This window comes from Narcine bancroftii, chromosome 11 (genome assembly GCF_036971445.1).
Source record: "Narcine bancroftii isolate sNarBan1 chromosome 11, sNarBan1.hap1, whole genome shotgun sequence".
Classification (NCBI taxonomy): Eukaryota; Metazoa; Chordata; class Chondrichthyes; order Torpediniformes; family Narcinidae; genus Narcine; species Narcine bancroftii.
The window spans coordinates 11983207-11996184 of record NC_091479.1 but is presented as its reverse complement, the minus strand read 5'-3'; the positions used below and the strand labels follow the sequence as shown (position 1 = coordinate 11996184).

The window sequence follows — 12978 nt, the reverse complement described above, 5'->3', positions numbered from 1 at the left end:
CTCTAACAACTGTCCCGTCAGCCCCGGTGTTGGTGCTGCTTGGCCCTCGGGCCTGGACGCGGTTTAACATGTCGGAGTTGCTTTTTGTGGCCCAGGGATCTGGTGTGTTTGGAAACCTGTTGAGTTTCACCAAGTCAGCCTGAAAAACAGAACTGAGAAGACTGAGGTGCATCTTGAGGCTGATCTAAACAATATGGAAGTGTACATTGACCTAAATTTTGCTTATTTCAGGACTTAACAGTTAAATTCAGTGCTGAGTCCACAAATGGGCTCTTCTGTCATTGCTAAAATTGTTGAAATTTAGCAAATGATGGTTGGCCTTTGTGGTCCGCGGGTACTGTGATCCGTAGCTTAATAAATAGATTCGTAGGGGCAGCATGGTTAACGCAGAGGTTAGCACCATGCCCCAGTGATAGGGACTGGATTTCGAGTCCAACGCTGCCTGTACAGAGTTTGTACGTTTTACCCTTGTCTGCGTGGGTTTCCTCCCATTGCTCGAAACATACCCGTGATTGTCGGTCAGTTGGATGTAATTACCAAGCTGTCTGCCTGACAGACACACGAGTCTGTCTACCATGCTCACCAAGGTCCCTATTTAAGCTAGGCCAATTAATGTCCATTTGAGTCTGAGAATGAGGGTTGAATGTCGTATATGTGAATACCAAAAGGCACCTAAATCGTTGTTGCATGTAAGATACACCGACTACACTACAATATTAAATTTAAAAAAAGAATATTTTTATTTACAGCATGAGAGAAGCCAATTCTGGCCATTTAAACCCATGCTGCCCAATCAGAATCAGAATTTATTATCATGACAAGTCACAAAATTCATGGTTTTGTAAACTACTTCCAGCACTAAATTTTAAAAAAATATTCCACGAAAAGTAAGGCCGTGTCTTTGGTTCATTGATTATTCAGGAATCTGATGGCGGAGGGAAAGAAGCCATCCTTGTGCCGCTGAGTGCTCGTCTTTAGGCTCCTGTACTTCTTCCCCGATGGTAGCAGAGTGAAGAGGCCTGGGTGGTGGTGGGGGTCTTTGAGGATAGAAGCTGCTTTCTTAAGACACTGCCTCGTGTAGATATCCTCGATGGAGTGAAATCTGGTGCCCGTGATGTCGCAGGCCAAGTTAACAACCCTCTGGAGTTTATTCTTGTCCATACCAGGCAGTGATGCAACCAGACAGAATGCTGTCCATGGTACACCTGTAGAGGTTTACAAGAGTCTCTGGTGACATATCGAATCTCCTCAAGCAAAGTTATACAACGCACACGAGTTTCCTCCAAGCGCTCGGGTTTCCTCCAAAACCTACCGGGGGGAGGGGGGGGGGTAGGTCAATTGGGTGAAATTGAGTGGCACTGGCTCGTGGGCCGAAAGGGCCTGTGACTGTGCTGTACGTCGAAATTTAAAATTTAGCCATCAACCCTGTATGTCAGATGTTCTCAACGTTAACCGTGCTGTCCCTATTTATTAGTCTTGAAGCTTGAGGCTTTTTCCCAATGTGGGGAATCTAAACTAAAAGGCACAGATATAAAGTGAGAAAGGAAAGATTTAAAGGAGATTAAAGGGGTGAGGTTTTCAGAGACGTGGTGGAAGTAGATCAGATTAAAAATCATTTGGACTGGTACGTAATAGGAAAGTTCAGGAGGTAGTGGACCAATTATTTCCTTTATGTTTCTTATCATTTTTGTCTCATGGCATATTGTGACAATTTAACTTATACCGTGAATATAAGTTAGAGCAACCCTGTAGCAGTGCCCGTGACCCGTTTGAATCTGGCGCTGTCCGTAAGGAGTTTGTACGTTGCCCTCGCATCTGCCCGGGTTTTCCCCAGTTTCCTCCAAAACGTACAGTCAGTGGTTCTCAACCTTTTTCTTTCCATTTACATCCCACTTTAAGTAATCCCTATGCCATCGGTGCTCTGTGATTAGTAAGGGGTTGCTAAAGGTGGGAAGTGGGTAGAAAGAAAAAGTTTGAAAGCCCCTTTTTTAATCGTATCCAATTGACTCGTTTCAGAACTCCAAAGGAAATGGACCAAAGACAAATATTTCAGTAAGAATTGGGTCTAGAGCAGTGATTCTCAACCTTCCCTTCCCACTCACATCCCACTTTAAGTAATCCCTATGCCATCAGTGCTCTGTAATTAGTAAGGGATTACTTAAAGTGGGGTGTGAGTGGGAAGAAAAAGATTGAGAACCACTGGCTGTACATTTTGGAGGGTGGGAGGAAACCGGGCAAAACCCGGGCGGATGCGAGGGGAACGTACAAACTCCTTATGGACAGCGCCAGATTCAAACGGGTCACGGGTTCTGCAACAGCGTTCTGTAAACTCAGATTCATGGTTTGTTAAATTGCTACAATATGCCATGAAACAAAAATGATAAGAAACGGAAAAGAAATAATTGGTCCACTTCGTCCTGAACTTTCCTATTACGTACCAGTCCAAATGATTTTTAATTTGATCTACTTCCACCACGTCTCTGAAAACCTCACCCCTTTAATCTCCTTTAAATCTTTCCTTTCTCACTTTATATCTGTACCATTTAGTTTAGAATCCCCACATTGGGAAAAAGCCACAGGATTCAGGTCATGTCATAAAACAGGTGTAATATTACTCAAAGTTGACTATAGTCTATTGTAAGGCAGACAAAGATTCACCACCAGCAGAAATTGCCTGACGCGCCCCTTACACTCAGAGAAAGAGACTCAGAAGAGAGTCGCGCCCCCGCCCATCCCCCAGAGTCACCGAATGTCTGTGGATTGACCCCCCCCCCCCACAGCTCCCGCAGTCAAACAGCCTTCCGAGCTCCAGACACGGTCAGGAAGCCCTTGGCACCCTCTCGCATCTCAATTCCGATACCTGGTACCCCTTCAGCCAGCCTCCGGCAGTCCGCAGCCTGGTGCCTGTCCCTTGACCGCAGTCACCAGTCGCATGCGCAAGTTACTCGCCTCAAGTCGCCGGTGGCTCGCCGCCTGTATGTTCTTCTCCGACAGAGCCACCGTGGTCACTGTCCCGTGTGTCTGTCTCCTGCTTCTCCCTCTCAAATGTGGATTGTCTCCCGTTTTCTCGTGCCCTGCTCCCTCGGAGTCTGCACCCCCTCATGGCCACGGCCAAGTCAAAGGTGCCACCATCTTGGGCTCAGGCCCTGCTGTTGCAAGATTCTAAAATAAACAACCGTCAGCTCCTTTAACAGGCCAATTAAAGCCTGTACGGAATCGCTAGTAGTTGGTCTGGGCAGTAGGACCCTGTGGAGGAGTGCTGTGTTTCCTCTCCTTACCCTCCATGGGTCTGCACTAGATGTAGTTCTGTTGTTGCATCTTTATTCTAAAAGGATATCTGTGACCGTCTTATCAATACCCCAAATAATTTAATGAACCTCCTTTACTCCAGCCTGTTCAATCTCATAACTTAACCTTCTAGTCCAGGCAACGTCCCTGTGAATCTTTTCTGCATTCTGTCTAACTTTAAGCCTCTTTTACGTAGAACCCTCAATTCAGCATTCCTCTGGCTTTTATGCACTTTACTTACCTGCGTGAATGCAGGAAAGGGGGGATTAGCAGGTCCATTTCGCTCCGCGTTTCCTCTGCCAAGGGACCTCATGTCAGAGGTGAAGCGAAGTCGCCCCACCTCCTGCGTCAACTGATGAGCGCCAAAACCAGCTGGAAATGGGGACGTCAGTCTGCAACTGAAGCGCGCACCTTTTAAAATTAGCCTTCTGTGAACTTCGTTCCACATCACAGAAGAGGGCGGCCCTGCTGAGCTTCACGTCCCGCCCCCGGGGAAGCCGGCTCGCGACATAAAAGGACATGGTGATCCACCTTTTCGATTCCCCTTTTACATTGATCGTGAGTTGGACCACAAGACGGCTTCCGCCGTCACTTCCTTCCTGCGCCATCCCAACCAGAACTGTGTGTGTTACTCCCCTGCGTGATCTAACCTACATCTCGTACTGCAGTCTCACGAAGCCACCAACTCAAGTGGCACGGCTGACGAAGGCGAGTGCAACGCTCTTTTCTTTTCTGCACCAGTCTGTCTCCCTGTATTACCACTTTCAGGGACCTATGTCCTTCTACCACCTGGTTGCTCTGCTCTCCAGGGCCCTGCCGTTCACCATGCACAAAAGTGGGGGGGGGGGGGGGGGGGGGCGCAACAGTTATTGAGGAACAGCTGACCCTCGTGGCAGAATGCTGAATTCAGGAGGGGTTTACGCTGTTCTACACTAGGTGCTTATTTCCAGGCCAGAGATGTATAGAACTGTCCTCTTCATATATATATTTTTTCTCTCTCTCTCTCTCTCTCTCTCCCCCTTTTTCTCACTCTCCCTTCATCTTTTATTCTTTCTCTTTGTAACATTTAGAATGGGATTCTGGCCTGGAATAATGACGCTGAAGGGGGACGAGCAAGGGAGGCTGCCAAAGACTTCGCCAAGGTCAGACCTTCTCAACTTCTTCCTGTCTTGGTGTGGTTGAATGGGAGTCCTTATCTCCTCACAATCTTTCTCGGTTTCACTTTTATATGATGACATAGGGAAGTGGGGGGATGGGTGTGTCACTAAGCCCACTGTGTCTTCTAGCTGGGTAATCCCACCTCGCTCTCTATTTTCCCCTGTACCCCCGATACATCATCTCCCTCACCTGTCCCATCAGCCTCCCTTCAGTGTCGGTAAGGTGGGGGGGGGGGGGGGGCAAACGAACCTGCGGCACATCTATGGGATGTGAGAGGCAGGCAGAGAATCTCAGGCGGTCACAGGGCGAGCGTGCAAACTCAGGTCTGATAGGTCTGATTTGAACTCAGGCAGTAGCTCCAGCTACCATGTGGATTCCGAATCCTTCTCACTCCCTACCTTTCAGTCTCACCCACTTCGCCCCTACCCCACTCCTCAAGCCTGTCTCCCCCCCACCACCTCCCACCCTCCCCCATCTCTCTCTCTCCCTCGTGCCTCACTCAATCTTCTCATTCACTCCTTCCTGTCAGACACGCCCATGGCCCTCTAACCCCCTCCCCCATTCTCACGGATCTCTCTCCCCATAGTCCTTTACCCCCCCCATTCTCTTCTTTCTCCCAACTCTTCCCCTTTCTCCCCCCCCATCTTGCCCGCCCACGTCTCCCCATCCACACGCACAGCCCCAGATCCCCACACCTCGCCTCCCTGCGCACGCAAGTACCTGAGCAGCACAAGAGACTTATTCGAAAACCTGTGTCAGCAGATAATCGCCTTTCACAGAAACATCCCGTAACCACCGGGCTGATTTTTGCCCCATTCTCTGAGTTCCTGTCAGTTGATGTCACAGCATACTTTCAACCACTTCATACAGAGATTACTCGACTTTGTTCACTGGACGGTGGTGGAGATGCTGCCTCCATTTCTTACAAACCGCGGTGACTAGTGAATGATGCTGGACTGGTGTCATTTCAAAACGTGACTCAAAAAAAGGGAAACCGAGCAGGTCTTTCAGTGCTCTGCTGGTCATCGTGGTCATCCCTGCCTCATATCAAAGCATTGATTTTCATCTACATCCAAAACTCTATGGCATCTGGTCTAAATATACGAAATGATGGAATATCTAGCACCCCCACCCCACTTAGTCAAGAGATTTACGCATCCCCATCCTACACGAACACCCAGTTGGCCTGAGTTGACTGGACAAACTCCTTGAGGTTTGCATTGAAGCAGCCCATCTTCCTGATTCAAGACTCCTTTTGCTATTGTGTGATACAGGTATAACCCCGCTTTACAACTACTCGTTCCACGCAAATTTGCTTTTACAAAGAAAAATTAAAAATATGAATTAATGGACAAAGTTAATTTGAGCTCGGTTAGTAAATTTAATAGACAATTTTTTTTTTAGATTATTGGAGCAGCCGAACTTGATTAGAAGTAAGGTTGCTTCCCCAATGTAACTAGTTCCTTGCTTCTTTCCGGCTTTGAAGTTGTTGCCTTGTCACCACAATGTAAACCAAACTTTCCCTTGTTCCGCTTCCTCCGAACTTTGTCCCCAATGCAGCTGACCCATTTAGAAAAGAGTAAAACACAAAAGCTGAGACTGAAGTCAAAACACATCGCTGGAGAAGTTCAGCAGGTCAAACAGGGTCCTTTATCAAGCAAAAATAAAGATACAGGACCCAAATTTTGCGGCTTGAGCCCCTTCCTCAAGGTATAAGCCATTTACCATGACTTACCTAGTCAAATATTGTTTGAAACGTATTGTTCATTGTCAAGTGTACAGAGATACGGTGAAAAGCTTTGTTTTGTGTGCTATCCAGGCAAGTTAACCCATTTTTAAGTACAACGGGTAGTGCTTAAAACAAAGATGACATGTAGAGTGTTACAGAGAAGTAAATTCCAAACAGTGCAAGGGGCCATGGTGAGATAGACTTTGTGCTATTAAGAGTCTTGACAACCTTGCTTGAATCTGGTGGTAAAACAAAATTCTGCAGAAGCTGTGATTGTGGCAATCGGACAGTAACGCTAGAGGAACTCAGCCAGTCTTGCAGCATCCATTGGAGGTAAAGAAATTAAAAACACAAAATTGCTGGAGGAACACGTAAAAACACTTTTCACTCATACCTTGAGGAAGGGCTCAGGACTGAAGTGTTAGTTGCATAACTTCATCTCCTATGGACGTCGCGAGACCGGCTGAGTTCCTCCAGGATTTCTGAGTTTTGACTTGATGGTACATGTTATTAGGCTCATGCATCTTCTGTCCGACAGAAGGCAAGGGTGTTGTGGGGGAGCAGGGAGATTGTGACAAGGGTCAGATGAGTCCTTCAATATGTTGACCGCTTACCCTTGCCAGAGGAAAGTGACAGGACTGACATCTTAATTCTAAAATTGGGCCGGAAACTGTCACACCGTTGATGCATTGACCTCTTAGCAAAACAAATATAAGAAGCAGGAGCAGGAGTTGGCCATTCGACCCATCGAAGCCTGCTCCATCATTCAATGAGATCACGTTGATCTAATAATTGGCTCATCTCCACCTACCAGCTTTTTCCCCATATCCCTTAATTCCCCATATTATGTAAAAATATCCAGTCTTGTCTAAAATATATTTATTGAGGTAGCCTCCACCACTTCAATGGGTAGAGAATTTTCTGGGAAAAGCAGCTCCTCCTCATTGACCTAAATCTACTACCCTGAATCTTGAGGTTTTGTCCCCTAGTCTCACCTACAAATGGAAAAAAACATCTCTGCCTTTCATAATTTTATACGTTTCTGTAAGATCCCCCTCTCATTCTTCTGATTTCCAGTGAGTCCAGTCCCAGACGACTCAATCTCTCATAGGCCAACCCCCTCATATCTGGAATCAACCTGGTGGAGCTCCTCTTCACCCCCTCCAAGGCCAGTCCATCCTTCCTCAAGTAAGGAGACCAGAACTCAGAACTGCACCCAGTCCTCCAGATGCAGCCTGTACGGTTGCAGCATAACTTCCCTGCTCCAATCTGTCTAGCATTGAAGGCCACCCACTCCATTTGCCTTCTTGATCGCCTGTGTTACTAACTAACTTATTACAATTCATGCACTGTGGCTTGTGGCATATTACACGAGAAAAGAATAAATATGCAAATCTGGGGAACTGTAAAATCTTATTGGTGATGAGTTTATTCTAAGATTTTTTGAACACCCTTACTCTTCCCACATAGCACGACGTGACAAGATTTGAACTTGTGTCTTTGAATAGCGAGTCCAATTCTCTGGGTTACTCGTTCTGCAGTAGGACCACTCTAAGCTGGTACCATTTTGAGTTTCTTGTCTTTGAACGGAGCATGTCTCTCAACAGGTTCTCGGGTGCGGTTGTAATTCCATTTCTTGAGCACTCTGCTGCTTTCTTTTCAATGTTTCCTTGACTTTTCTCAACAGCTCTATGAACTGGACACTGATCCTAAAAGGAAAGAGTTCCTGGACGACCTCTTCGTTTTCATGCAGAAGAGAGGTGAGTCTGACCTTCACCTTCCAATGTTTAAGGCTCCAAAGTTCAAGGTTCCTTTTTATTGCCACATAATAGAACATAAACATGATGTACGTCAACTTTTGCCTTCTGCAAAGCAAAGTGTCGCCATGAGCATTGCCTGGTACCCCTAATGATAAGAGAAAGAGAAGCAAAAGAGACTCTCTTCAGAGAAACTGAGTGTCCATGGATTCGCCTCCAGTGGTCCCGCCGTCTCTGCAGCAGCACGGGCTCCTGTTCGATCCACCGGCAGCCCGAAATCCGTGTCCAAACCTCCGACACGATTGGGAAGCCTTAGGTGCATAGGGCGCCCTTCTTCCCCTCAGCCCCCCTCTCAAATCCCAGTTCTGAGACCTGGTTTGGATCCACCCGACTGCAGGTCGCCAACAGCCTGACGTGGGGACCTTCAGCCGTTGAGCCCCTCGCTGGTCCGCTACTGTGGTCACCTTCCCTGCAGGTGCTTCTCCTTCTCAATTGTCTTTCTTGTTGCTGTGACTTGTCATGTTTTTGGAAGTTGACCTTGGTTTGGCAGTTAAGGATATTACAGACCCTCTTGAAGTCAGCAGAACTGAAAATGGCATTGAGATTCACACCAGCACACAAGACAAGTCACTATTCCTGATGAATTTCTCACTGGTATGGATGAAACAGGCATGTTGATGCTATAAAGCAAGTCAACAATCCCTTGTTTGATGAAAAACAAGTCATCTGAGGGGGCATCTTGTGATTGGCTTCACCAGCTCGACATTGATCAGAATAAGGGTTGAAATCCAAGCTGTTTTTCTCTGCCTTGTCAGTGAGAGCGTGATGAGGGAATATGTTCGATGATCACTATTTAAGTTACGTCAGCAAAAATAAACCAGTGCACGTTGGTCACAGTACTGAGTCTAATCCAGTGCAGAAACGCGTAATGCAAACGTTCCAGGACAGAAACAGGCCACGTGGCCCATCTGCTCCATGTCCCACGCGCACCTCCTCCCATCATCAGGGTCCGGGGAACGACAGACAATTATCAGTGGCGAGAAGGATGGTTAGCATGAAGTAAAGAGGTTGATCTTGGCGTGATCCAACCCAAGGTCAACTCGGGCCATCAGGCCCCCAACGTCTGGGGTTGGGCAGCCAGGATGTATTAATCAGGTCAGCTGGGTACCATTAGCACAAATTACTCAGTCAGTTGTCTATATGCACCATTTCAAAGTCACTTGTGGCGTTCTTAGAAAATAGGAGCTGAAAGGGTGTAAATTTTGCTCAGGCAGCAACTCCGGCAAAGAGTTTTATCTGTGAAAATAAAGCAAAAATAGTCCTTTAGGGAGCGACTTGCTTATTCCGACAGTATGCAAGCTTGAGATGTCGCTGATTCAGAGAATCAGAATTGGAATTTTTTGTCTGAACACATCACGAAATTTGTTGTTTTATGGCAGCATCTCAGTGGGAACATTTCTATAAAACCGCTTTACTAAATAAATAAAAATAGTGCAAGGAAAAGACCAAGTGAGCCAGTGTCTGTTCATTCAGGAATCTGATGGCAGAGGCGAAGAAGCTGTCCTTGTGCTCGTCTTCAGGCTCCTGTGCCCTTTTCCAGATGGTAGCAGAGTGAAGAGGGCGCGTGTCCTGGGTGGTGGGGGAGTCCTTGAGGACAGAGGCTGCCTTCTCAAGACACCGCGTTATGTAGATGCCCTCGATGGAGTGGAGTCTGGTGCCCGTGATGTTGCAGGCTGAGTTCACAATCCTCTGGAGTTTTTTCCTGTCCTGAGCGTTGGCATCTCCATGTGATGCAATGAGACAGAATTCTCTGCATGGTAAACCTGTAGAAGTTTCCATGACATACCGAATGCCAAGATTTGGGCTGAGGCCCAAAATTTCAACCATGTATCTTTGTCTCCTATGGACGCTGAAGGACCGGCTAAGTTCATCCAGCACGTCTGTGTGTTTTTCCTCATTATCTACACCCATCCTGCTTCAGTCTGCATACACCTATTCAACACTGCCCTGAATCAGTCTGTTCACCCATTCAAATCAGTTGTGATTCATTCTGCTCCCCTACTTAGGACAATCCGACTCACCGTTTTTCAAAGTTAAGGTGGTTCGAATCCATACTTTCGATTTCGAATTCTGACCTGTTCCCACACTTGCCATGTGCGGCGCGGTACTCTCTGGCAATACTGGGTAATGGCAGCATCATGCAAGAGCATCGCACAGCATACTCTCTTGCGATGGTGACTCAACCACGCTCGCAGTTAAACATCCTTCGTGCCCAGTGTGCTTTCAGCTGTGTCCGTGAATGGGGTTTTTTTTTCAGTGTGGAATAAAGATAATCAAAATTTAATTATAAAAAATGGTAGGTATGGTATTCTTATTCAGGATGCAAACCCCATCGTATGTTGAGGAAAACCTGTACACCCATTCAATACAGTCCTGAATCAGTCTGTGTACACCCGTTCAAGAAAGGGAGTCTGTTAAACAATTTGTCCACTTCTCTTCCAAAGGAGATGATGGATTGCCAGTAGTCCCTGGAAGTTGAGGCCACCTTGGCATTAATGATGCATTATTGATTTGGCTCCATTACCGTGTTAGATTGAGCCTCTTTCCATTTCTGTCAGGGGTTTTATTGGACTGCTGGGGGGTGGGGCAGAGAATTAGTGAGCTCAGAGCTGTTTGTATTAGAAGGTTCAGCTTGGTGGAATTCCGCCTTGAAAGAGAGGCTTTGGTGGGGCGGGCGGGGGTGGGGGAGGGGACAAAGAGTGGCACTGAGCTCGCTCCTCCTGCAGAATCACGCTGACTTTTGGTGGCTGCGGTGCAGACTGACTAACGTGGAGTAGTAGCTCTTCTTACTTCCCCTGGCTGCCAAAGGACTCCGTCTGACATGCAGTGATTGATGAGGTCTGGCAGTAGCTGGGCGGAAGAGTTGAAGTGTCCACATTGCCCTCTCCCTATAAATACATGTGCAGCGAGAGGTCAGTCTGTGTCCCGGGCCTGCTTGGCTTGTTATCCTAAAATGGATTTGAACAGGTGCTGGGTGACCCGCTCGCTCTGCAAGAATGCTGTTGTGTAGAGCGAGGGTGGGCCCAATTGCAGCCCCCGGGCTCAACTGTGGCCCATTTTTAATTGGCTCGTTAGAGGAAAAGAAAAATGGCAGAGCTTCTGTAACAGCAGCTCTGCTGGTGGTGGGACTCGTGGGGAGCGGAGGCTTAATACTGTTTGGCCCGTGACTCCTTGTATTTATAAGTGGTCCACAGCCAAAAAGGTTTGGCTACCTCTGGTGTAGAGCTTTCTGCACGTGTTCACAGAACAAAGGGCAGCACAGTTGGCGCAGGGTTAGTGCAACACCTTTACAACTCCAGCGATCGGGACCGGAGTTCGAATCCAGCGTTGGTTAGAAGGAATTTGTACATTCCTTAAATTTAAAGTTAAATTTAAAGCAAAGCATTATGAGGAAGGTTAGTGCATACAATTACATGGAAATTAAAGACCATTTGCCCAACCTAACCTGTTCCTTTGGCCCTCCTAGACTTGGAACCTCAGTGTTGGAATGGCTCCTGGAATAACCGGCTGCATTTCAGAGCTCGCCTGGGTAACGGCATGTTTTCTGGTTGATGACACCTACTGTGGCAGAATTTGGAATCTATTCTGAGCACCTCTCTGGGGACCTCGTTTCTCCCCTTCGAGGCAGGGATGGTTGGGCTCTTTACGCCAGCTGGGAAACCACTCGGGATCTCAGGTTTAACGCACCTCTTGACAGTGCAGCACTCCCTCGATATCGGCTGAGTTCCTGCACGGACCAGTTAGCATAGCGCTATTACAGTGGGTTTGAATCCGGCACTGTCTGTCGGTGGTTTGTACATGAATGGGGTTCCTCTGGGCGCTCCAGTTTCCTCTCACCCTCCAAATATATACGGGGTTTGTCCGCTGGCTGGAGTACTTGGGCGGCACGGGCTTATGGGCCAGTAGGTCCTGTTACCATGCTGTATCTCTAAATTAAAATGAACATTAAAAAAAAATTAATTAAACTGCATAGCTCTATGGCCACTAATGTGGCTCTCAGATTTTTCATCCCTCTGTTGTTTGAGGGACTTCCCTACCGGTCGGTCTCAGCCCCTCAATACTGTGGCCCTTCCTCACAGCACCCTTGCATTGGCTCTACCAAGCCTCAGCGTGTACTCCTGCAGCCTGAAATGTGCCAGTCGGCAGCACTCCCACACTGACATCTCGGTTGCTGGGAGGCCATAGGGTTTGGGCAGACCAAGCCGTTCGCTGAGCCGAGGTGCGACCCAGGAACAGCACGTAAATCAAAGAGCCCTCTGTTACTCTGCTCTAGGTGGTGAACTGTGACAGGGACCCTCAGAAATGTCTCAGTGTAGGTGCGGTTTGGATTGACTCCTGTCTCACTGCAGAGAACTTACTCAGCCGTTGCAAATTAAAGAAGGGTTGAGCTGGAAATGTTTGGTGTCCCATGGAGAAAGGAACATCCCAGGGTGAGGGAAAAGGTTTTGAAATAATTAACCAGCAATGGTTTTATCTTCGGAAGCAGACTGGTACAGGCACATGTCCCTCCGTTCCAGCAGCCCACTCTCCTACCTGGTTCAGTGGTACCACTCTTGTCCTTGGAATGGAAGGTGAAGGGTTCAAGTCCTGCCTTTGTCGTTTAAATACAATGATCAAATGCAGCCATTCTCGACAGGGACACTCTGCCCCCTCCCCCACCTTGGGGGGCTACATTTTCACCATCATTCAGGAGTCTTGCCGTTCGGCGTGGGCGATCATGTCTCTCCATCCGTCACAGTCTCTGACCCTCCAAATTGGAGTTGTTGCCTCCCCTGCTCTCCTCTGGCGAAGGCTCCATCATGTAAAGCAAGGGAAAAATGCTGACGTGGTTTCCCATTGCCTCCTTCGGTTGCAGTGTCTGTACTGGACGGGTCACCCTGGTCATTGATCAGTGGATTCATCTGCCCAGCGTTTTTAGTTTTACAACCAGAAATTCCAGTTCGTAGAATCTGCTTGTAAAAAACCATCCATCATCTGCAATCCATG

The 12978-nt window shown here is 47.6% G+C and overlaps 1 protein-coding gene across 3 annotated transcripts in view; it reads left to right on the top strand.

Moving 5' to 3' along the window:
- LOC138745525 (AT-rich interactive domain-containing protein 3B-like) overlaps nucleotides 1-12978 on the top strand; it is a 183617-nt gene that overhangs the window by 71876 nt on the left and 98763 nt on the right. For 2 of the 3 annotated variants that reach the window (XM_069902620.1, XM_069902623.1), the window contains exons 3-4: nucleotides 4359-4430; nucleotides 7863-7935. In XM_069902620.1, the coding sequence (XP_069758721.1) occupies nucleotides 4359-4430; nucleotides 7863-7935 (145 nt within the window). The remainder of the gene's footprint in view (nucleotides 1-4358; nucleotides 4431-7862; nucleotides 7936-12978) is intronic. The other variant, XM_069902621.1, reaches the window with a different exon arrangement.